The sequence below is a fragment of the Erythrolamprus reginae genome, chromosome 1 (assembly GCF_031021105.1).
Source record: "Erythrolamprus reginae isolate rEryReg1 chromosome 1, rEryReg1.hap1, whole genome shotgun sequence".
In the NCBI taxonomy this organism is placed as follows: Eukaryota; Metazoa; Chordata; class Lepidosauria; order Squamata; family Dipsadidae; genus Erythrolamprus; species Erythrolamprus reginae.
In genome coordinates, this window is record NC_091950.1 from 377,854,329 (window position 1) to 377,881,206 (window position 26,878).

Consider the following 26,878-nt stretch of genomic DNA (forward strand, 5'->3'; position numbering starts at 1 on the left):
AAATCCATTATGAGGAAAGGGTGTGTATGTGTGTTTACCCCAATGTCCCCCTTTCTGCAATAAGGAAAGTTAGAAGCTGGAGAGGCCATTAAATTGACAAAAAAACCCAGTAAACTTGGTCACCTTGTAAGAAGCAGCTAAATTGTTAAGACTTAAAACCTGCCACCACTTTATCTATTATTATTATTATTATTATTATTATTATTATTATTATTATTATAGTATAGTATTATAGTATATGTTAACATAACATAAGTAGAACGTAGTAATAGAAAAGATAATAAGACAGTAGGACAGGGACATTAGGCACAAAAGTGCACTTATGCACGCCCCTTACAGACCTCTTAGAAAAGAGGAGAGGTCAATTGTAGATAATGTAAGGTTGAAGATTTTGGGGTTGGGGGAAACAATAACAGAGTCAGGTAATGAGTTCCAGGCGGTGACCACCCTATTGCTGATATCGTATTTTCTGCAGTCAAGTTTGGAACGATTTACATTCAGTTTGTATCTATTACACGCTCTTGTGTTGTTAAACATGAAGAAGTCACTAACAGGGAGTACATTATGATGTAAGATTTTATGAACAACAGTTAAATCAGTTCGGAGAGGACATAGTTGTAAATTTTCGAGATGTAGTATTTGAAGTTTGGAGGAGTAGGGTAATTTATTACCCGAGGAAGAGTGAAGGACTCTTCTTGTGAAATATTTCTGGACTCCTTCAATTGTATTAATGTCTGATATGCAGTGTGGATTCCATACAGGTGAGCTGTATTCTAGAATAGGTCCCACAAATGTTTTGTATGCTCTGGTTAATAAATCAGTGTTTCTAGGGAAGAAGCTACCTAAGATTAGGTTTACAATTCTTAATGCTTTTTTGGCAATGCTGTTAACCTTTGAAGTTTAACAGAAGGTCTCTTTATCAAAGAAAGTGGTAGTTTACTGTAAGAAAAAAATTAAAAGGGAGAAAATCAATTATGCTCCAATGTTTGTTTGTGTATGTCAGTCAGATAGGCAAATTTTTGAGAGACTGAGGCTTTGTAAGAGTTTTTTTATATACCATATATAGTTTGTGTTGGAAGGGACCCTGTGGGTCTTCTGGACCAACTTCCTGCTGGTACAGGAGACCTTATGCCATCCCAGACATATGGCAGTCCAGTCTCTTCTTGAAGGTCTCCAGTGTTGGGGCATTCACGACCTCTGCAGGCAGGCCATTCCACTAGTTGATTGATCTCACCATCAGAAAGTTCTTATTTCTAGATTGAATCTCTCCTTGGTCAGTTTCCATCTGTTGCTCTTTGTTTGGCTCTCTGGTGCTTTGGAAAACAGTATGACCCCCTCCGCACTGTGGCAGCCCCTCAAGTATTTGTAGACTGCTATCATGTCCCCCCTGAACCTTTCCTCGTATGGTTTGGTTTCTAGTCCCTTTATCGAATCCCTTCTAGTTGTATGCATGTATTTTCTTTAAAATAAATTCTGATTATTTAAAATGACAGAACATAGCTAGAACTTGTCCAACTTTTTAAAAATCAGTTTCCATAAACAATTTGGACTGCACTCTTCCGCCTATTGCTCTGGAAATAAAGATCATTTGGGCTAAATGGGACTTCCTGATAATTAAAATCTTGGGGGAAAAGGAAGATGGGGTGCTGATGTTTGGATTTAAGAATGCATAAGCCATGCCCACAGTGTGGTAGTAAAAATTTTGGTAGCCCTTCACTGGTCCAACCCTCCTCTCCTCCTCCTCCTGCCCCCTCCCAAGAGATTCACCCCCTCGCTCCGCTTGTTATCCTTTCCACGCGGCTGAAAGTTACCGCGCCTGCGCAGGGAATGGAGACCCAAACAAGCCAGGCGGGGTTTAGCCGGTACCCTCCTCTTCGCCCAGCCTGGCCTTCCTCCACGTCGATTAAAGATGCCCCGCGGGGGTTAGCGGAACGCGCTCGGCTCGCCCTTTGCCGGGGAGGAGCAGCGAGGCTCCGTCGTCGTCAGTTACGAATTGCGGGGGAGGCGAGGGACAGGTTGCCCGGAGGAGGGGAGGTCGGCGGGCGCGGGATCCCACTCGCTGGTGCCCGAGCGTTGCCGGAGTTTGGGACCGGGGCCAGGCTGGTGAGGAAGTGAAGGAGGCAGCCCTCAGACTCCCCCCTCCTCTTCCTTTCCCTTCGCTTCTTTCGCCGGCAAGAAGCTCTCCCGCTTTCCCGCCCCCCTCCCTCCCCCCGCAATTTGAGGATTCAACGCTCAGGCCGGTAAGAAGGGGGCGCAAGATGCGCCGTTTGTGCGTCTGTCAATGCGGGGGAGAGAAAGAGGCAACTAAACTGGACAAACTGGAGTGTTAGTGTGTCTCTCCTTCAAGGTAGTATGTGTGTGTGTGTGGGGGGGGCATTTGTTGTGGAAAATTTATTTTTTATTTTATTTTATTTGTCATACAAATATAGTATTGTATTGTAGTATGTTTAACATAAGTATAAAGTAGAGATAGAAAAGATAAAAAAAAGACATTAGGACAGGAACAGTAAGCACAAAGGTGCACTTATGCACGCCCGTGAGGGGGAAAAAACCTTGTGCTGTTTTCCCTTTTCATCTCTATCTTGCATTAACATTGCCCCGGAGCCGGTTTAGCCTTGGGAATGGCGTTTGGTTGGCTCTTGATTTAAATGCGCTCCGGGGTCCAGAAACTGTGGCGGCGCCCACGTCCGGGCTGAAGGACCGCGGGGACCAGCCCAGCTTTCAAAGAGTACGCGGGGGAGAGGACTTCCTAGAAACTGCTCTGCTGCTTTACAAAGTAGCACTTTCCCCCCCTCTGGGCTTGGTCGCCTCGGATTCCTTTGGAAAAATCCCCCTTAACTTAAAAGTCAGAATTTTCCAACATGCTTGCGGGGGAATTCTGGGAGTTGAAGTCCACACATCTTAAAGTTTGAAAATACTGACTTAAATCCTTCTTTCATTCAGGATGTACATCTAATTCTTTCCATTCACCAGAATGGTCATATTTGTAAATGGGAGGGATAGATGCAACTTTAACTAGTTATTTCTCTGTAAAATGACCAGCTTGTTGATTCCGGTTTCCTAACTTTCTTGGTTCCTGAACATTCTTATTTTCAGTTAACTCTATAGAACATCTGGCATTACTAGTTCTTATTATTCACCAACTCTCCTAATATTGGCAGAATTTCATCCTAAGAATGAAAAGATAAGACTGTAAGTGGAGCAGTTTACGCAATCTGATTCCCTTTGTGTGTTTTGAAGAAGAGTTCCATAAGACTTGACATTCTGGACAGTTGGGGTTTGAAAATTGTAGTCCAGAACATCTGGAGGACATCTTGTTGCCTTCTGGATTTTTGTTTCCATGCTTCAGATCAGAAAGATAAAATGGCTGTAGTCCAAAAGTAATGTTTATCAATGTCACTGTAACATGAAAAATTATATCCTGATCCCACTTATTAAAAATGGAAAATTCTGGAAAATTTTCAGTGGCATTAACATAAAATAACTGCCATAAGGGCATGGTTTTCACAAAATGGCTGCCAAGGGGATGTAGCTATTCACAAAAAAGTACTGGACCAGTCTATAATTTATATAGTTATGCAAAATGCATACAGCATTCCTTGTTTTTCTTTAGATTTTGTTGTTCTTTCAATAGCGAAATGCTTGTACGTCAAATACTGCATGTTTACAATGAGTGCCTTTTGTTTTCTGTTTTTTTGTTTTAAAAGATGCTACTTTGAAGAAGTTAGAGAGAATTTGATCTGGTGCCTAGGAATTTTAAAAAATATTAGCAAAATGTATTTCTAGTCCAAGAATGTCTTCAGTTTTAAAAATATTTCTGATTCCTAACCTCATCAATTAGCACAGAAACGCCTAGACATCATCCCTGCAGAGAATTACTGAATCAGTGCTAGATGGTGATAATATCAGTTATATATCTGCACCCTGGGCTGACGAGTTGATATTGTTGTAGTTGCGGACCCAGTGCCTGAAGTTGTGAAGGTCTGGGTGCAGAAGGATTGAGTTTGGCTCAACCCTGGCAAGATGCAATAGTCTGTTTTTGACCTTCCATGGCTGCTGTTGTGTTATTTTATACTCTGGATGGAGGAAACAATACTGGACTAAAGGGTTGGACAATTTTGGGAGATCTCCTACCAGGAAATCTTGTTCATGGTCATTTGTTTCTTGGCTACTTGGCTGACTACTTCAGCCTGCTGTCCATGGGGCTGCCCTTGAAGACCACCTTGAACTTAGCAACTGGTTTGGAAATGGAGCGTTGCTGGTTATCATCTTTAAATTCTACATGGCATGGTGCCAGGTTATTTGAAAAACTCCCTGAGGGTATCTGCTTGTTGCACCAGTTCAAACATGCTCCAGGTCCCATTCCACAATTTTTTGCCATCTATTGGGACCCATGAAGCATGCTTTTTGTGAGCCTCCCCAAGTCTTCGGAGAGGGGCGGCATACAAATCTAATAAATTATTATTATATTATTGTTTTTCTAAGGCAGTCTTTGCTCTATGGAATTCTTCCCCTTATGTTCTGGTGGCCACTCACATGCTTGACCTTCTAGAAAGTTATAAAGATCCGGTACTTCCCCTAACTACTCAAACAGGATGAGTTGGAGCCTGAAGATGCCAGTGCTGGCTGTATTGATGGGAATTGGTTGTGGTGCCAGATTTCTGTTTTTATAGTTTTCTGTTTTTACCTTTTGTTTGATGCTTGTGCATGTGTGTGCATGTATGTGTATAGTTTCACACTAGTCTTTTAAATAAAATAAATATCTATTCCTTTAGGCATGGATAGATTCAAAGATGGATAGGATATTTGAAATATTGATGGATTGGAAAAAACTCTTTCTCAGTTTAGCTCTTAACTTTGCATGTTGTATTTTTTATCTAGATCAGGGGTGGCTCAGGAATTCTGGGAGTTGAAGTCTGTTAGTCATAAAGGGGCCATAGTTCCCCACCTTTGATCTAGATGAAGGAATAATCTGGGTAATTAAAGAGAATGCATGATTTAGGTTGCAAAGAGGGACTGTTCATAAGAAACAATTATTTTGTGGGGAGGGAGAAGGGGACCCAATAATGCAGAAAACAACACAAAAGTCTATTGGGAAATAAAATTTTGCGAATTTTTCTTCCAGCCCCAAGTGTAAGAAGTGTGTGCAATCTGTTCCCCTCCAATACTTAATAGTTAGAAATATGATAAATATGATATTACTGTAAATTCCATTTATTAACCATAATAGGAGGATTTTTTTTTAAAAGAACTCTGTTCTAGTGAAACAAGGTAAGACATTTGTGGGAGTAGTTTTGGTTGCAAGATTAAATATTAAATATTAAATATTACCATGAATAATCTTCTAGTGAAGCAAAGGCAGATCCAATTAGAGTAAATCAATTCAATTTTAATTGAAATATTGCACTGCTCTTGATTACATTATGAATTCAATGATATCCTACATTTATTTTTTTAAAATGTGATTTATATAAGTTGTACTGGCTGCACTCCACTGGCTGCCAATTGGTCACAATTCAGAACTGTCTTCTGCCTCACAAATCCCAGCGACCAATAAGGTCCCACAGAGTTGGCCTTCTCCGGGTCCCATCGACTAAACGATGTCGTCTGGCAGGCCCCAGGGGAAGAGCCTTCTCCGTGATGGCCCTTGCCCTCGGGAACTAGCTCCCCCCCGGAGATTAGAACTGTGTCCACCCTCCTTGCCTTTTGTAAGTTGCTACAGACCCACCTATGTCACCAGGCATGGGGGAATTGAGATTCCTCCAGGCTTATAGAGTTTACGCATGGTATGATTGTGTTGTATGGTTTTAATGTTGGGTTTTAGATGTTTTTAATATTAGATTTGTTACACTGTTGTTTTGTTGTGAGCCGCTCCGAGTCTATGGAGATGGGCGGCATACAAATCTAATAAATTATTATTATTAGTATTATTGTAGTAGGCAAACATTTAGACTTAGTTTTATTCTGTCTCATCGAAAATGATAAGATGTTGTTGGGCTAGGCTGGGCTGGTGAGGAAACAATGTTGTGGATATACAAAGCCAATTTCTGACGATCAGGTTACAAATTTTGGGCCTAAATTCTCAACTGGCACAAATAACCAAACCACAACGTAGTTGATGCCATTGCAAAGTTTTGTAGAAACATAGCGGCTACGAAAAATGCTGCAGAAAAAAGAGGTTCTAAAATTTCATGTTCTTCAAATGCATCATGATAGCCTTCATTGATTAAATGTTAGTTAATTCTTGATACAATAATAATGGAGAATGTTTGTTTTGCTAATGAGAAGACGAAGGCCTGAGTTAAAGGGTCTTTTTTTCATTTTGTTTTTGCAAATTGCTGAAATTGAAAGTATTTTCTTTTGACAATTTTCTATTGTCAGACATGATTTCTTGTGGTTAAAGCAGTCACAAGGGTTGGAAAATGGTTGGAAAAAATGACTGTATTTTGCTTGCTGTTCAACATTCCTACGCAGTTGCCAATTTCCTTGTTTTTAAATCAGCCTTATTATTAGGTACTGCTTGGGTTTTTGAATTACAGTACTGATATTTATTTCTGCTTTTCAGTGTTTGTGGCAGCCTTTCCCCAAAGGTTAATGGTAGCTTTGCTATCTGACAAATACATGATGTTTTTCAGCCCATCATGCCTTGAAGTGGTGCTTGGCAAAACATTGGGCTGGCTAGAAAACCTATATTTTCTTCCCAGTACTTATTATGCAAGTATCTGGGCAAAAACCACAAAAGAGCCAAGAAAATCAAATTCACATAACTTTTGCCAATGTAAACTGTATAGACGTGTAATATCTAAGAAAGATTTTTGTGCTATGTGTGAAATTCATTAACATTTCATTTTATTAAGTATAATAGTAAAATGAAATATAAACTGTTGTGAAGGTAGAGGTTTTAGAGAAATATGTGTAGGAAATATCTTTTAAATTGTAATTTTCAAAAAGGGAAGTGTCTGATTTCTGAATCAGATTAGAAAGTAAATGCAGGTAGTTACTGTAAATGTCTATGGAGATTCTCAATCATCCAGGTCATCCTTTTTCAAGACGCAATTGAACTTTCTGGCTTTTCTTTCATTTCTCATCCAAGAAACTTCTTCAACTTGGCACAGTTAGTTTGGCCTTGTCAGAAGCTCAGTGTCATGTGACTACAGGATGCTGCAAATGATTGTGTTGCCAAGCACCTGAAGTTTAAACAAGTGACTGTAGGATGGGTGACCATTAGAACTTTATATCTGTTTTGTAATTAGCCCCAAAGTACATCCATAACTTCAAACAGTTGCTAAGCGACAAGTCATAAATTGATGACTATCGGTGGTACAGTGGTTAGAGTGCAGTACTGTAAGCTACTTCTGCTGATCACTGGCTGCCAGCAGTTTGGCAGATTGAATCTCAGTAGGCTCAAGGTTAACTCAACCTTCCATCCTCCCAAGGTTGGTAAAATGAGGGCCCATATTGTTGGGGGCAATATGCTTACTCTCTGTAAACCACTTAGAAAGGGCTGTAAAGCACTATGAAGCGGTATATAAATCTAAATGCTAAAGCTATTACTATCTCTATACAGTACAGTGTTCCCTCAATTTTCACGGGGGATGCGTTCCGAGACCGCTCACGAAAGTCGAATTTCCGCGAAGTAGAGATGCGGAAGTAAATACACCATTTTAGGTTATGGACAGTATCACAAGCCATCCTTTAACACTTTAAACTCCTAAATTACCATTTCCCATTCCCTTAACAACCATTTACTCACCATTATTACTAGTACTCACCATTGAATAAAACAGTGATCCTGATATTTATAAACATAATTATTTATTAACAATAACAATTATTTTTTGTTATTTATTTGCAAAAATTATTAGTTTGGCGATGACGTATGACATCATTGGGCGGGAAAAACTGGTATAGAAAAAAAATCACGAAGTATTTTTTAATTAATATTTTTTGAAAAACCGTGGTATAGGCTATTTGTGAAGTTTGAACCCGCGAAAATCGAGGGAACACTGTATTGCTTTTCCTGTAGCTCTTACAAGTTGTGGATGAGGCAAGAACTAGGCAGATATATTTTCACAAATAATCCTCAGGAATGTTTATATATGATCATGATGAAGATGGTATCTGTTCAGTTGTATCTGATATGGACCAACCCTTTCCACATTTTCTGAATTTGTACAGATTTTTTTAGTTTTTTTCTCCTGAAACTGGTGTTGGCTGTGATGGCATCTATCCACTATGTTTTTTTATAGTTTCCTTTTACCACTGACCATTATAAGCATAACTGCCTTTTTCAGTGACTTTCAGCCAGGGAAGGGCTACCAAAATTTTTACTACCACACTGTGGGCGTGGCTTATGCAGGACGCCCTGTATTTTCTTTCATCTTTCAGTGCAAATTGGGTGATCTGGGGTAGAGCTCCATTTTTGCTACCCCACTGCGTTTCTCCCCGTCTGGGCAGCAGCCCACCCCTGCTTTCAGCCCATGAAATGGCCAAAATAAGAAAGGTAGGATTTTGTAATTCTGCCTTTCAGCAATATGTTTGGCTTTATATGCTCCAGTACCTGGTTGTTTGCCATTTTTGCTGTTCAAGGTATGCGTAGGAATCTTCTTCAACATCACAGCCTGAACAAATCAATATTTCTCCTGTCCAGTTTTTTCATAGTCCTGAGACTAACGGGGAATACAACAGTGTGAAGTAATCTCCATTTAGTTGCCAGGCTCATGTACTTCTTTCCTCCACTAAATCTATGCTTATTGCTGTGTGACCCAGCATGATTCGATGATTTACTTTGATCAACATGTAATCCTAGGGAAATGAATTTTTGCACACATTTGATCTCTTCATCATTAATTTTTATTTTGACATTTCCATTCCTCACAATGGTCATGAATTTGATGATCTTGATGTTCAAAAAGAGGCTAGATTTGTTTTGCTTTTGTTTTGTAATGAGATGTTTCATACCTACTTTGTTTTCTCAGAAGAAAGTTGTATCATCAGCATGTCAACTATATCCCTCCAATTCAACTTTTGATTCTTCAGATTCATCTTGATCACTTCAGAATATAGGTTGAATATGTATGTATGTATGTATGTATGTATGTATGTATGTATGTATGTAGATTGTGTGCATAAGATTTGACTTCAGCGCATGCACAGGAAACAGAATCTCACACGAAGATGCTCGCGCATTTGAGAATTTACTGATTTTCAGCACTTTCTTTGTTTCTGTGCATGCGCAGAAGCAAAAAACCACAAAAATTTGGCAAAATCTGCACACACCCGCATGCCGGTCAGTTGGAGCTGCGCGTGCAGCTCTATTTTCCCTACCAGAGCTATAGAGTGGCCCGTACCAGTTTACACGGTGGCTTCCTGATTTTTGCACAGCTACTGCATCAGCCTGAGCCGGTGTATTGGCACTCCCAACTCTCCACAGTTGTCATGATTGACCAAATTGAAGGCTTTCTTGTAGCCAGTAGGCTTTAATAGATATAGATATTCATTTAATATTTTTGAGATTTTTTTCTATGATCTAATATACATTTGCAGTATGATCACAAGTGCCACAATCCCTTCTGAAGCCAGCTTGAACATGTTTATAAAGTGTTTGCTTATACTTTTATGTTATATTACACTAATGTAATTATTATATAATTACATATAGCCACACACACATAATTATACAAATATAATTAACATAATATACAGTATTAAGGAAAATGTTTTTGGAAATGAGGATAAAGCCTAAGGCAAGTTCTCTGGATTTATGGACCCTCTTTTTCTCATTTCAGTGGTTGAATTAGGATCAAAAAGCCCTCAAGCTATTTATTTATTTATTGTTAGAGTTGAAAGGGGCCCCAAAGGTCATTGAGTTTTTGCTTATACTGTGCAATTTAAGCAGTTATGTTGCTATACAGGTAGTCCTCAACTTGCAACAGTTCATTTAATGACTGTCCAAAATTACAGCAGCGTTGAAAAAGTGACAATTTTCATAGTCAGATGCAGGTCACATGATTTACATTTGGATGCTTGACAACTGATTCATATTTATGACGGTTGTAGCACCCTGGAATCAGCCCTTCGAGTCAATCGGGATACAGTGATACCTTGTCTTACAAACTTAATTGGTTCCAGGATGAGGTTATTCAGGTGAAAAGTTCGTAACACGAAACAATGTTTCTCATAGGAATCAATGGAAAAGCGATTAATGCATGGAAGCCCAAATCTCACACCTTTTGCCAGCCAAAGTGCTCCACCTCCGGACTTCCGTGTTTTTGCAATGCTGCAATTTCGCTGAGGCTCCCCTCACTGGGAAACCCCACCTCCGGACTTCCATTGCCAGCGAAGCGCCCATTTTTGCGCTGCTGGGATTCCCCTGCAGCATCACAAAAACACGGAAGTCCGGAGGTGAGGTTTCCCATGGACGGGAGCCTCAGGTGAATCCCAGCAGTGCAAAAATGGGCGATTTGCTGGCAATGGAAGTCTGGAGGTGGGGTTTCCCAGCGAGGGGAGCCTTCAGCTGGCAACAGAAGTCCGAAGGCGGGGCATCCCAGTGGTGGCGGCTTGGGTTCGTAAGGTGAATATAGTTCGGAAGAAGAGGAAAAAAAATCTTAAACCCCGGGTTCGTATCTCAGAAAGTTCGTATGACGAGGAGTTTGTAAGACGAGGTATCACTGTACTCGATTCACTTAACCACTGTGTTACAAATTTGAGAACCACAGTGATTTATTTAACAAATGTGGCGAAAAAAGTTGAAAAATGGAACAAACCCACTTAACAAATTTCTTACTCAACAACATAAATTTTGGGCTCAATTGTAGTTCTAAATTGAGCTATACCTGTATTTATTTTGTCTAATAATGTTCTACATTTCTTATTATAGGCGAGATTCTATTTCTCTTGGCTGCTAGTTGTATTTAATTTCTTTTTTTATGCGTTTTAACTGTTTTTATCATTGTTGGCTGCCCAAAGCCACTGCTTTAAACTGTGTGGCTATATACTGTAAAATGAATAAAGAAATAAAAATAAACTTCAGAAACAGCAGGAAAAATTGGAAAGTTTTGCTGGGTTTTGAAACTCTCCTCCTAAAGATACTAACTTGGTTTTCAATATATGCAAACTTTATTTTAAATATCTTCGACATTACCCATCTAACTGAAGTACCATTATTAAACTAGCATTGTTAAGACTGAGGTTGGTTCCTTGTTTATATTTAAACAACACTGGAGTAATATGGCTACCTCTTTCCTATGTTTTTTTCCCTAGCTTAAATTGTATATTATATCTCCTGGTTATACTTGTCCCAAACACAACACTATGCATGTATAGTGCTTACATACTGTACAAATTTTCAAGAAAATTGCTTTAAACTAAAGATTTACTAAATTTATAGGCTAGCCAATCTCCAGCAACTCTGGGTGGTTTATGGATTGAATTAGTTGGGTTAAACAAGTTAAATCATGTCATCCAGTAGATCTCAGGGTCTCTCTGATTGCTTTTAACTAATTATTTATTCCATTTCTACAAGCATTATATTAAAAAAATAGTGGAGATAAAAATCTAGATTACATTTTGTTTGGATTCTGTGGTCCTGAATTTTTGACCTATTTCTAGTAGTGTTCAGAAGGATATACAGTATAAATATATCTGTTGTTGTAAAAATATCAAATTATGTGTACGGATGGATTTTCTTTTAAAGTAAAAAAACACTGCTGTTTGAAATCAAGACACACTAATGATGGTAATAAGTTACTTGAGGATAACAACATTTATAAAGTGAGAAAAAAATGGAAATGTGTGCATTGTTTGGAAAATTGAGTCAATGGTATGTTTCTACTTTAAGAAATGTTTTTCTCCTTTTATTTTTTTATGACAAATATGGCATTAGTTCTCTGTATAAATAGTTGTGGTAAGGAAAAAAAATAGTTTGTCTGCCATTGCATAGTGCAGTCAGAATTTGAATTTAATATTTGGAATGCATATCAGACTAACAGGAAATTCCAAACTGACTGGCATTTCATTCTTACTTAATACATGCGTATAAACATCCAATCCTTTCTCAGTTAATAACAGAAAAGAATTCTGTTCCTATGAATCTTGAGTATTTGGAACAAAGCAAACTGTTGCTAAAAAAATACTCTAACCGATTTACATGTACAATTGGCTAGCTTCAATCCCCAGTACTATATTGCTGATTGAAAGATAAGTAATACAGTTACCATTGTACAAATAGTTCTTAACTTATGACTACAACATTTGTTAAGTGAGTTTTACCTCATTTTACAACCTTTCTTACATTTGTTAAGTGAATCATTGCAGTTGTTAAGTTAATAGCATGGTTAAGTGACCATGGATTTTCCCATTGACTTTGCTTGCAAATGTTGCAAAAGATGATCACATGCTCCCAGGACATTGCAACCGTCATAAGTATGAACCAAGGAACGAAATCTGAGGATGCTGCAACAGTTGTAAGTATGAAAAATGGTCAAAAGTAACTCTTTGTAGTGAGGTAGTAACTTCAAGCGGTCTATAAATAAATACGGTAGTTGTAAGTTGGGGTCTATCTGTAAAAAAGTTGTGAAATAGTGGTATAATAACCTTTCGTGATCACCTCTTGCAACCTTCTGACAAACAAAGACAATGGGGAGCCAGATTCACTCAACTGGGCTCAACTGTGGTCATACATCGAGGACTACTTGTACTGGAACATAAATATCTGCTTTAAGGTTTTGTGCAGTATCCGTCATATTTCCAACATTTTATTACAGTAATATTGGTTTCCTTCCAGGGTTGGGTTCCAACTTACCTTGTTGCTGGTTTGGCCCCTTCCACGCCTCGTGAGCATGCCTCGTGGGTGTGTGCTTTGTGCATATGTGCATGCGCATTAACAATTTTTTTTTAAAAAAAAAGCCCCCCAAAAGATGGTGACTGCATACACAGTGCTGGAACTCGGCTTCTGCCTATGCTCAAAAGGAACTTTTTAAAAGAAATAATTTTTTTTAAGAAAAAACAAAAAATAGATGGACAGCACTGACCAATCTGGTTTGGTGACATCATTATGACATCACCAGTGGGTTGCTTCTGTGGTTTGCTTCTGGTTTGGGTGAACCAGGAGGAACCCACCCCTATATTAAAAGTATATCTCATGACCTTTTTATGCATTTCAAATTAAGAATGAGTAGCTAGTTTGAAATGACCATCAACACTGAAATGACTACCAACAACTCAAAGCAAGATGTCCTAATACATAGGTATAAAAGAAAAGATGTTATGAAGCTGACAGATTTAAAAGCAATCAGCAGAGAATGAAGTGATTCTGCAAGTCTTAACATTAAATCGCCAAGATGCATCTGGTATGTTCCAGAGGAAACCAAATGAAATATGACTGCATATGAACAATAAATATGAAGTGCAGAAAGAGGTGGGTTCTTCCTGGTTCGGTCCAGTTCTATGGAACCGGTAGTAACTTGGCGGCCTGAGTCACTGGAACCAGCAGCGACCTGGGCCTGCCAAGCCCCTGAACCAACTCTCTCTCGGCGGTGCCATCTTGGTTTTTGCTTCTGCGCATGCGCACAAGTTGTGTGTGCTTTGCACATGTGCACCTGTGTGGTGCATCAAGGAGTGAACCAGCAGTGAAGAAAACCAGAACCCACTCCTGACTGCAGACCACCTTTCTTATATTGCTACATTTTTCTTAAATTAATAAAAATTAACTAACATGCTATTTATTTTATAACTGCGATCATGCAATGTAGTCAATATTCTGTATATAATAAAATTCAGTATCACAACTGTTTGAAAGTACAGGGCTATTTCCAGAGTGCAGTGGTACCTTTACCTAAGAACACCTCTACTTACAAACTTTTCTAGATAAGAACTAGGTGTTCAAGATTGTTTTGTCTCTTCTCAAGGACCATTTTCTACTTACAAACCCGAGCCTCTAAAACTATAACCAGAAAAGTCAGGGAGAAGCCTCTATGGGGCCTCTCTAGGAATCCCCTGGGAGGAAACAGGGCCTCCACCCTCCTTGTGGTTTTCCCAATCGCACACATTATTTGCTTTTACATTGATTCCTATGGGAAAAATTGCTTCTTCTTACAAACTTTTCTACTTAAGAACCTGGTCATGGAATGAATTCAGTTCGTAAGTAGAGGTACCACTGTGTATGAATTTCAGCTTTTGTAGGGAATTTCGCTTCCTGCCTTCCTTGTCTGCTCAGATATGCTCTGCTAAATTTCCAAACCACTAGATTATGTTTTGAAAGGGAAAGAGAATCCATTTTTTTACCAGATTCCATTCTTCTGATGAATGGATAATATTGGATACTACTGATAAATGAGCTTCCCTGATAGTAGATGAGGAGATTCTATGACAATTTGCCATGGCCAACTCATCAGGCTAACTCACTACAGCTAACTCACCAGAGCCAATTTGTTGCACAACTCACCACAGGGCAACTTGCCACACCCAACTCATTGTGGGACAACTCTCTGAGGCCCATACTTACACTAATATCAAAGAAATGGTGGAATAGAATCTTTAAAGAAAGGATGGAAAAGAAGGGGGAGTATGATTAAAAATTACAATATTTTTTATTTTTATTTATATTAAATAATTGAATTTTAACTTGTCCTGCAGATTGTCCCATGGCAATTTGACTTGGCAGTGGCAAGTTGGCCCATTCCCGTTGAGGCTATATTTTCCATCCATTTTCAGAGGACCTGTTGACACTGAGCAGCTTTGTGAAACCCAAGAGATTACAAGCTAAAGATGTACATAATATTTTGGTCTCAGAACAGCTGTTTTGAGTGTTTTGAACAAAAAACAACAAACGTTTTTAGAGTTATTTTTAGATGGAATACAATAAATTGACATTTTGAACAAGAAACATTTATCTGGTTTGAGCAGTAGAAATAAATTTCATTGTACGCATGTGCCTTGACAATAAAGGTTTGTTTGTTTGATTGATAATATTTCCAAAATCCTGAATGGATTGTTATTTATGATTGAGCTGCTTTCAGGCATGTTCCTCTTGCTATTAACTTAGACTACTTAGAGAAATATGGGAATAACGTGAAAAGAAAAGAAACAGTGAGCACATTAAAATATGTCCTTGTATTTGTGATAAAATCATCCTGTCGAATACAATTTCGCTTTGTTAATGGCTGAAAGAAATGAAAATTCACATTTCATAGCAAACACAGCAAAATATTTTATTACAATTTACATAAAGTAGAAACTTATTTACAGCAAACCAGCAAACAAATAATCATGTATTATAATTAAAAACGGCAGGAAACTGGTATACTGCTATGTTTCATAGAATATTCAGCCATTAAAAAGTAAGATTATCCTTATATATTCATAATTAGAGTGAATTCTTAAAGTAATGGTATGCAGAGGAGCAGAACTCAAACATTCACAATAAACATATGAGTATGAGTTATCCTGCATCCTTTTCTATTCTATTTATATTCTGTTTAAAATATTCAGTAATATTTTCACTACTTATTTGTTTCTTTAATGAACTTCCAAAAATCCTGGCTTGGACTTTGACAATTGTAAATTTGACTGTTATAGTCTTAAAAAAATAGAAAGTTTGCATTGATTAAAAATAATTGTTATGGTAATTGTGTTTATGAACTATATTTTCAGATGTGTGTGCAGAAGGTCAATGAATTGGGGTTTATTGGAGTCATTTAAATCAGGAATTTTTAAGTCAACAACAAAAAAGTTTTTCATTTGTACTTATTTACTAAATGGTACAATCGTACAAATGTAAAATTCTAACAAAGCCATTCTAATTAACATCTAAGTATAATATTATTGTATTTTTCATTGTTTCATTCTTATGACCAAGTGCTGCATCACTGTTATAAGCCTTGCTTCCTCCTTGAGGCAATATCAGATATAAAGAGGACAATAAGCCATAATCAAAGATCTATTGAAAATACTGATTTGATATTTTTAAATATTTTAAAATACTGATGTTTAAGAGAATTTAAACAAAATGGGAATCTCTAGTTCCTTTATCCATTCAAACTTTACCCCCAAAGTGCTTTTTTCTCCCAAGAGACAACTGGACTTTCTGGTTTTTCTTTGAAGATGTTTTGCTTCTCATTCAAGAAGCTTCTTCAGCTCTGAAGAAGAGCTGAAGAAGCTTCTTGGATGAGAAGCAAAATGTCTTCAAACCCCCCTCCAGAAGATCCAGTTGCCTCTTGAAAAAAAAGCAGCTTTGGGACAACAATGACCTGGATGACAGAGAATCTCCTTAGACATCCCATCTTTAGCAATTGCACATTGAATGTATTTATTGATAACTGGTATTTTTAAACACAAAATATGGATATTTTTTGTCTAATGGCATTAAGTGTTCACTTCTAATAATTCACTGAACCTGAACCTGAAATTACACTGATTTGAAATAAATATATAAAGGTATTTTTCTTACTTGTTTTTTATTCTTCTTTTTAACAGATGAATTACAGATGAAACTTTTGCTCAGTTTTCCCAGATTTCTACAGCAAGATGTTTACTGCAAACACCGCAAATTGGGTTACTTTTGAAGATGAATCCCAGTCTCCACAGAGAGCAAGAGAAAATGATAACATTTGCAGACCAAATGGGCTTAAACTCAACCTGCCTAAAACTCAAGAGTTTTCAAACCAATTGTCCTCCGCCACCTGTACTTCTCTCTCATCTCCTATAAGTGACTACTACTATAGCCCTGATCCCCCCAGTAATTCCCCACTCTGTACACCCACCAGAGAGTATCCTATCAGTCCTTGCTTTCCCAAATCAGGAAGCCATTTTCTTAGTCCTATTCCAGAATTGTCAGATAATCATCTCTCACTGAATGAACCACCTTCTCAAAAATTGTTTGGAATATCTCAGCCTGTGCACAGTTCAGAATTTTCTACTGCAAAACCAATATATGGTGCACAAGTTATGCATCAGGAAAACTCAAAGAAATTGGAAAATCTCTTAGACTCACAAACCTTTTTTCAGAATGTTTCAAATGAGTCTGCTTTCTCCAATCCATTTTGGTCAGAAAGTTCATCCACTGTGTCTTCGTCCAGCTTTCACGGACATGGAAAAGAGTCAGATTTTGAAAGTGATTTTTCTTTTAAAGGAAAGAAAAGCTGGCTAGATCAGAAAAGCTTAAACCAGGGTTCATTCAATTACATTTGCGAGAGGCTTGAACACTTGAAAACAGAAACTTCAAACACCGAAAGAGCTTTGAGGCCTGTTCCGTGTATGTGCACTAGAGATGGCCTTTCTTCGTTTATTCCAAGCAGTCTCTTTAGCAGCAGGAGAAAAGATGGCTGGCCTTTCATGCTGAGGATTCCTGAGAAGAAAAATATGATGTCATCAAGGCAGTGGGGTCCTATTTACCTCCGGGTTTTACCAGGAGGAATCCTACAAATGTATTATGAAAAAGGTCTTGAAAAGCCTTTCAAAGAATTCCAGCTGCAACCATTTTGCAGGCTGTCAGAACCAAAGTTAGAGAATTGCAACATCTCTGGGAAAATCCATACGGTGAAAATTGAATATGTGACATATACAGAGAAAAAGAAGTACCCTAAAACTGAAGTGGTCCATGAAGCAGAGATGGAACAGATGCTGAAATTGGGAACAACTGATTACGGTGACTTCACTGACTTCCTAATGATAGTTGAGGAAGAGTTAATGAAGCTTCCTGCTTTTTCAAAACCAAAGAGACATTATGAAGAACAAGAAATGATCTTAGAAATAGTGGATAATTTTTGGGGGACAATTAGTAAAGCAGAAGACAGGTTAACTGAAACTGCTGTCATAACTCATATTTATTCATTGAACTTTTTGAATGGTAATTCTGAGTGCTTTATAACACTAAATGACTTGGAGCTTCAAAAGAGGGATGAACATTATTTTGAGTCAGACAATAAGAAAAAATGGATCAAAATTAATGACTATCACTTTCACCAATGTGTGAAGAAACAAGAATTTGAGCAATCAAGAATCATTAAATTTACACCACCAGATGGCTGTAGAGTAGAACTAATGCGTTATAGGACACAATATAATGGATTGGATTTTCCATTTTCTGTCAAAGCCTTGTTAGTTGTTCAAGGAGCTTATGTCGAACTGCAAGCTTTCATAAACCTGTCCTCATCATATTCGTGTCCTACAAAACACTGTGAGAATGTAATGGTTCATTTTCCTGTTCCCTCGCAGTGGAACAAAACTGTTTGGACTATGAACCTCCAAAGACAACGGTCCCTGAAAGCGAAAATGAACAGAAGAACTTGTCTTGGCTCTTTAAATGAGCTTGAATCTGACTCTGTTATTCATGTTTCAGTTGGAACAGCCAAGTATGAAAGTGCCTATAGAGCTATTGTGTGGAAAATTGACAGACTACCAGATAAAAACTCAAGTAAATGTTTTTTTTATAAAATAAAAAGTGCTGAAAGAGAATTGAATTATTTCAGTAGTTTAGTAATGTGACAGAAATAAGATATTAGTAGCAGAATTAATGGCCAAGTAAATAAAATAGATGATTTAGTGGAAGACCATGCCTATTTTATTGTGGCTAGCATATTTCCATTACAATTAGTGACTAGGACAATATATAGTAGACACCATTTTAGTGTAAGTAGGCTACGTTTTGAATGTATATAATTGCTTCTGCCTGTTTAATCTCAAATTTGGAACTATTCTATTCACCTATGCAAAACATAAAACTTGCCAAATCACAACATTGTATATTTTATAAAACCAGTGTTGATTGACAAACTTGTTTTATACATTTCTTCTTAAAGGGCCCCAGAGTATGTTACAATGTGTCCTTAGAGGAAATATTTTATTAATATTTATATGTTAAGAGTTGGATCCAAGTATACTTCTCCCCATAATAGTTACAAGTGTATTTTCTAAATACAGTGACTAAACATGCATTAGCCTTGAAAAACAAAAATATGCACAGAATAGAATAGCAAGTTCCACTAGAAAATGTTCTCTCCTGTTGAGGTAGCTAATATAAATTAGGTACCTATTAGGTAGCTAATATAAATTTGAAATCTTATCAGATCATAGCTACATTTACTGTATATCTTCAAATATATTCAAAATAATGAATAGTTTTATGTTTAGCTTAATGTAAGATGAGAATTATGTTTATTGAAATGGAAATGAAGTAAATATATTTTCCAGCTGATATTTTGAATTATTTTTGAACAGAGAATATATTGAATATACTATTTCCAGAATTAATACTTTGATATCAAGAATTTGGTATGCTGGGCACTTCTATGTTTGTTATGATTGCCCAACAAACTTTAATTCTATCTGCTAATATCATATTATGTTTTGATTAAAAAAAATGGTACAGGTCAAATTTTAAGAATGGAGCAAATATTCCCACAGATTCCCATTTAGTAACCTTTCATTATTGTTGTTTCCTGTCAAACTACTTAACTACCCCATAGAATCGCATTACCCAGTCTTTCCAAAAACTTCAATGGCTTGATTGTTTTCTCAGCCAGCTGTCTTTGTAGAGGGTTGCTATAATATTTTCCCCTCTTTCTTTCCAAGATCCAGACCATCTGCACAGTTTGTCTTTCAAACTAGAACTTGGCTCAGATCAAGAAATCCCTTCTGACTGGTGCCCTTTCGCTGTGGTGCAGTTCGTTGTGTCCGATGCATGCGCCTCAGGAACTGAAGTGAAATCATGGGGAATTGATAGGGATGTACAGCCTCAGAAACATGTGATTCAGAAAGCATGTTATAATTGCCAGGTAATGTCTTTCTTTTCCTGCTTAATCAAATGCCAACCCACAATTACCATAGTCGTATTTAAATTTATTTCATTGTATGTCTTTTGCTAAGGCATGCGTCTGATAATGTAACTACTATTCTGTGGAACCTTCACCACCACCAGCATAATGCTTGTGTTTGGATAACATAAAATGTAGCTTTAGTTGTCAGTGCATCCTGTTGTATCAACTACCTTAATTCTCCATTTGCACAAACCTTTCCAGTAGTTGTCTCTGTCTTAAAACCTCCCATATCATCTACCGGAGCAATTGGCTTATCACATGACCTGTCCACAACTTTTTATTATGCCAGCCAGAAAAAATAAACGAGAAACTAGTCATGATTTAAAACTTGCCTGTCTGCTTGAGAGTCATGACCAAGGCAAGACAATATGTATTTAAACAAGTTAATGGTAACTATTGTAGATTCATACAGAATGAAACAGCCAGGTGGCATGATCATGCACAGAGATTAATATAAGCTTTGCTTTATGTATGCATTTAATTTTTAAGTTATAGCAAGCAAAGATTCTGAACAAGCCTCAAAATTTATTTATTTATTTATTAGATTTGTATGCCGCCCCTCTCCGCACACTCATGGCGGCTCACAGCAACAATAAAACAATGTACAACAAATCTAATAATTTTTTTAAAAAACTAAAAACCCCTTATTAAAAACAAACATACACACAAACATACCATGCATAAACTGTATAGGCCCAGGGGAGATTTCTCAATTTCCCCATGCCTGACGGCAGAGATGGGTTTTAAGGAGTTTACGAAAGGCAAGGAGGGTGGGGGCAGTTCTAATCTCCAGGGGGAACTGGTTCCAGAGGGTTGGGGCTGCCACAGAGAAGGCTCTTCCCCTGGGTCCCGCCAAACGACATTGTTTAGTTGATGGGACCCGGAGAAGGCCAACTCTGTGGGACCTAACCAGTCACTGAGATTCGTGCGGCAGAAGGCGGTCCCGGAGATATTCTTGTTCTCTCTATATTATGGAACAAAAGATTGTGTCGGTGGGCTCATTCAACTAACACCATGCTTTCACAGCTCAGAACAACCCCATTTTTAATTTTTCTGTAAGTTTTAGATTTAATAATATATTAAATATTAATATATTAATATTAATATATTAATAATTCTGTGACTGCTTTCAAAACTCGTTACATTTTAATCCTAAATATTTACTAAATATGGCATATTTATAATATAGACAATCTATTGATTGTGTAAAACAGGTAAAGTAGACCATGTAAATTTCAGCTGGTGTTACATTGGATGGATACAGTTACTATAATTTTACTAGTTATATTTTTTATATTTATACTATTTATATTTTTAATGAGATGGTCAATATCACTGGAACTCTTTTTTAATTCTGTATATTTATCTGCCATGTTCTCTTAATATTCCATTTATATTTTATTTCAATAAAAAGGTTATTATTAGATAGGAATGTCACTAATAATATAAACATTTCTTAAACCCATTTCTTTTGCTTTCATACTACAGGTTGAAATTGAGAAGAAATGGATTAGACTTGAGGGAGAAGATCCTAACAAGGGTAGAAATTGTGACATACAGTAAAAGAGAGGAATAATCTGGATTCCTTTTGAGATTGTGAGAAATATTTTAATGTAAGCAGAATAATTTAAATGCAGTAAAGGAATGGATTTCAGTACATAATTTTCAAATTGTCATGTAAAAAGTTTAGGTACATAATTGTCAGTTTGTTTTCTAAACATTTAATATATTAACTATAACATTATAAAAGTAAATACTATAAATTGCTTCTGTTTCAGTTTGTGGATAAACAAACTGAAGCAATTGTAGCTTGCAACAAACGGCAATAAATTCCATTTGTACTCTTGTATATTCCTAAACAACCTTCTGCCTTTCAACCTAAAGGACATACTATATTGAAAGTAACCATATTTTATATGACTTCAAAGTCGGTGGATCACAAATCTTTTTCATGTTAGCATCCAAATGTTTTAATTTTTGATGTAAAGAATTATAAGATATAGATAAAATCTGTCTGTATAAACCTTTTATTTTTCAAACTTTCACTAAATATACAGGCCAAACTATATTTATTGGTGGATTCAGTGGCAAGCTTAGAATTTTAACTGTAAATTAAACCTTTTTACATTGTAAGTACTTCAATATGTTCTTTTGCTACCTAAAAGTACATGTGTGGGAAATGATTTATTGGAATATGACATAGATATCTTTCAGGGTAGTTCTGTTGGCAAAAAAAGAGAGCTAATCCATTGCTTCCTTCCAAAATTGTTAACCTAGTGGAAGCACTGCAATAATTTGAACTGTTCCCATATTTTGGGCTTTTGGTGAAAATGATTTTGCTTTGTAATATTTTGCCATTGGTTTAAAATTATTTTGAACCTCCCACAAGAACATATGTGTCTTCATTTGTTCTTCATAAAAGCTGAAGAAGATGGTCTCTCATATGAAAATGAAAAGCAAAATGTTCTTTTGCTTTGCAAGATGAGCTTAAAGTTTACTTAAGGAGTGTGGAGTGGATTGTACCTGGCTCTAAGGGAAACAGCTATACCTAATATGATCAACTTACCCTTTGGGCTATTTTGAACTTATTTTTAAAATTTATTATTTAGACATATTTGGACATTTGAGAAGAGGACTCATCACTGTTTTTAATCTTGAGGTATATATACTGAATATTTGGGAAGCTAAGATGTTTTAATTTATATTGCTTGCATTCTGATTAATTTTAACCATTCCACATTTATTTTTGTTTCATGTAACTCTGGAATAAAACTGTAACAGCACATTTCATTTCACATAACACGTTTATTCTTGCTGCAGATACTAAATACAGGGAATATTATTGAAAATTAAATTGAACTCAGTTAATTTGGGAAACCATATCTTATATTGTATTTTCAGTTCAACATGTTATGGAATTTAATATTAAGATACTTAATAAGTAAGATCCAAATTTTACAGGACTCAAAAGGAGGAGGTGGATTTGAATTATCAAGTGAGCTGTTCATTGTGTATAACAGAATAGATAAAATCTCTAAACAGCAGAATATCAATTGTAATAGGAACTGATGTAGTCAATAGATTTAATAGATATTCATGGTGTAACAAAACAAGACAAGTATGTGAAGGAACATATGATAAGGCAAAGTTTATTAAAAATGTGGAATCATCTAAAAATAAGGATCTGTCTGGTAATTTCACAATTAACATTATTGTCAAACTTAGAAGACAAGTACATTAAGAAGGATTTAATTACATATGCTAATACAGTAGTACCTCTACTTATGAACTTAATTCATTCTGTGACCAGGTTTGTAAGTAAAAACGTTTGTAAGTAGAAAAAAATTTCCCCATAGGAATCAATGTAAAAGCAAATAATATGTGCAAACTCATCCCAAAAGTCACCCCTTTTCCTTGCACCACTGGGAATCCCTGCCTCCAGACCTCCGTTGCCACCCGAAGCGCCTGTTCTTGCGCTGCTGGGATTCTAATGCTTGTTCCATTTAGATTTTTTGGTGAAAGAGAATTACGTTGTATTTTTAAAATAAGAAAACACTGTTAATCCCAAAAGCAACACTTTTAATGTAAATGAGTATTCACAGATCTAATTCTGTTTTCCCACAGTATTTTTGGGATTGTTTTTCCCATGTATTCTGATAAAAGCAACAATTACACCTAATACACATTGGTGGAGGAAGCCTTCTTCTGTTCTTCTTCTGCCTAACTGTGGTGGCCATACTAAGAGAGTAGCTCTACTATCTAGTACTGTTTGTAGATATCCAGATGAGGAGAGCAGAACAAAAGCAGAACATTTATGAGTCTGTCTTGGTTTTGGATGCCTCAAAAGGTCACTCCAGAAGGGTCTGTGAGACTTGTACAATCTAAGCCCCAAGGGGATTATGTTCCATATGGGTGCTCCCTTCCATTTCTGAGGGAGTAATTACTGCAAAACCAGTGGACTACACCAAGGAACATGTAGTTCATGCATTGACCTTGTTCCCACACATTAGTTCAGGGAATTGAGCCATTGATGAAAACAGAGCCTTAATTGAGCAGACAGTCATCACATCAAATTTTGCAACTGAATTACATGAATAATTGGTTTGGTTTGGTTTGGCTTGGTTCACCCTCTTTGCCGCTCCCTGTAAGAGGGAAAGTTTCCTCAGTCATGTATTTTCCCCTGTTGCCTTCACTTCTTTGCTCCCTTCACTTTCACTGGCTGCCTATCACTGATAAAAACACAAGGGCTGAAAAAAATCAATCTTGGCTGATGACCATTCAAATAGGAGAAGGGGGCTACATTGATTTCTTTTCTGAAGCTGTTTGGCAATTTCTTTTCTTCCAGGCTGTTCTGAGAACTCATAGTCACCTTTATACTCAGAAAAGGGTAAAAGAAAACTTAATCAATCAGACTGGCTCTCCCCCAACCATCTTATTATACTTGCAGAGTGTGTCTGGCTGAAATAATAAAATATTGATTCCAAATTTAAAGCTGCAGTACATTTGAGATCATTCAACAAGACAAGTTATTCTACGATACACTATTTGAGGAAATTTAAGTGGAAACCAAAGATAAGATAAAGACCTGATCAGATGTCCTGGGATTTCAAATGCTTCAAGAGCTTCTTGTCAAGTATCTGTTCAGCCATTAAACCTGTTCCCAGATCTCAAGAGAACAAGATCTTTTTGGGATGACTCAACCAAGACATCAGCCTCAAGTCAAATCTTTCCATAGCTATTTTTCCCCATAGGAGGTAAAAAAATATTAAAGGAGTCAAAATTTATTCATATGGCAGACGACTTACACTGTAGATACCCATCAGAAGTGCATAATAGATTGTTCAAATTCCTCATTATTTTGTATCAACTCTCAGGCCTTGATCCTCACAGAATGGTTTGATGCTGAAAGTCTTATCAACCTCCGAGCTATAGCTCTGATGTAGTTTGATACTTATTGAAAATTCTTTATAGTTAAAAGAGGAATTAGGTAAACTAATGTACACTATTGCAAGTTCTATATGGAATCAGTCATGCATCAATTTCCCTGAAGAGATGAGAATATCTGCCTATTCCACAACCAATTACCACAGCAAATTTATCAGAACTTATTGTAAGATGGCTCACTTCCAACATTCAGTCCTCCCCTCTCAATCTTATAGCTTCTTCAGAAAACCTAATGAGTTCCTCCTGAGCCCAATGGTGCGAAAGAATGGTTTCTGATATCATTGGTCTACATTTTTTGGGGGAATTATCGACCCCTGAGATAAAATATGTTAATTTTACATATTTTGATTAGGTAAATTAGTAAACGTGATAAAGGGGCTGGTTGGCTAAAGTTTTCAAGATATAAAGATTTATACACAGGCGCGAGTATATTTGCCTGCAATGAGAGGGAGGCGTCTAATGATAATAAAGAAGTGTGGTAGAACAATGAAAATGGTACCTCATAGAAGTGTGTACATTTTTCTTTTTATCTCCCCAGGGATGATCCCGCTGCAGTTCACAAGAGAAAAGCCGAAAAGCGGTTTAGATACTGAATAAAGCTGAAATCTTGTTGAATATGATGTTAGAGTGTGTCAGTTTTATGCAAAAATGTTTGGTGTGGCACCATTACCATTGCTATATCACATTTTTTAGAAAAAATATGGAGCATAATCAAACATTCCCCTTGTAATTTAGAATTATTTTGATGCAATTTTAATCTGAAGCTGTATCTTGGATACTGGAGCCAATTAAAATCAAGCCACTTTTATTTCTGAGGTTTCTCCTTGTAGACCAATGTATTTGTACAACTACTTAATACAATAATCTCTAATTGGGAGAGACCATACTTTTGGTCAACCTAAATAAATAATTAAAAAAGCGTACCATTTTCTGCATATGAGGTTCATTTTTTAAAAAAAGCATGGTTTGTATATTTGTATATGCTATTCAGTATGTGTTCATCTCAGTGCTGTGGTCCAAATTATTTGACAGGGATTAATAATCAGGATTAATATGGTTTCTTGGACAAAGTTTCACCTTTGAGATCTGCAGTGAACTTACTACCATACCAACCATATCTTGTTCAGAAATTTCTCCAGAAATTCCAATATTCAAGGAAGGCAAACCAAAGTGGTATTCTTATGTTCTAGAAATAACAGATGGCAGGAATTTCAGGATCTGGAAAGCAGATTGCAAAAAGATGATTCAGAGCTTCTTATCTTTCTGGGAGTTCAAATACAATATATATTCTGAAGAACAGTGACTGGCCAAGCTGTCATTAGCCTTTTTTTAAAATCAGCACATTCTCAACTTAATAATCACATGACTTGCAGTAATAGTGATGCTTAAAAATAGAACAGAATCTTATATTTCCATGAGACAAGCAAGCATCCTTCCAGCATAAGCCAACATCACCTTCTCCTTTTGCCACTTAAAACCATTCAAAGCCTCACAATAGGCCAAGTTGAATAAATCTATAAGTAGGAAAAACCATTTTGGCTTGCCTGTTACCAGCTTGGCTTTCACTTCAAGAATTTTTTTTGTCATTTTTGTTAATAATAACAGAGTTGGAAGGGACCTTGGGGGTCTTCTAGTTCAACCCCCTGCTTGGGCAGGAGACTACTTCAGACAAATGGTTATCCAACATTTTAAAAACTTCCAGTGTTGGAGCATTCACAACTTCTGGAGGCAAGGTGTTCCAGTGATCAATTATTCAGACATGGAAACAGCAGATGTTTTAAATTACCTGATGGCATTGAGATCTATTGTACATATTCCTACTGAACCTTCTGATTATCAGGTGCTATCCACAGCAGTATTGGAAGAAACAAAATGCCTCTGGTGATAGCATATGATTTTGTGGGCCTTTGTTTAAGATTTGAAACATCTATCAATCTGCTGGTCCTTCTATAGCCCTGAACATTTTTTCAAAAAGGTCTTTTCAAGATTTATATCTGAATTGATTATAGCTTACCATGCCAAAATATGAAGAAAGGGAAATTTCAATATCTTTGGTTTCCTAAAGCCAGTTTATTAACTGCATATATAAAATATGACATTGCATTTTTTAGAGTTATGAT

General features: G+C 36.8%; 1 protein-coding gene across 2 annotated transcripts; it reads left to right on the forward strand.

Annotated features, from left to right (window-relative positions):
- The first annotated feature begins 1,751 nt into the window (after positions 1 to 1,751).
- On the forward strand, positions 1,752 to 22,991 carry STON1 (stonin 1). 2 transcript variants are annotated; one of them, XM_070734716.1, is made up of 4 exons: positions 1,752 to 2,240; positions 16,474 to 18,412; positions 19,570 to 19,772; positions 21,303 to 22,991. In XM_070734716.1, the coding sequence occupies exons 2-4, from the start codon at positions 16,525 to 16,527 to the stop codon at positions 21,375 to 21,377; spliced, it is 2,166 nt and encodes a 721-aa protein (XP_070590817.1). In that variant the 5' UTR covers positions 1,752 to 2,240; positions 16,474 to 16,524; the 3' UTR covers positions 21,378 to 22,991. The 2 variants fall into 2 exon arrangements, with proteins under 2 accessions (XP_070590817.1, XP_070590818.1); XM_070734717.1 differs by having other exon boundaries at positions 2,213 to 2,347.
- Positions 22,992 to 26,878: the final 3,887 nt, after the last annotated feature.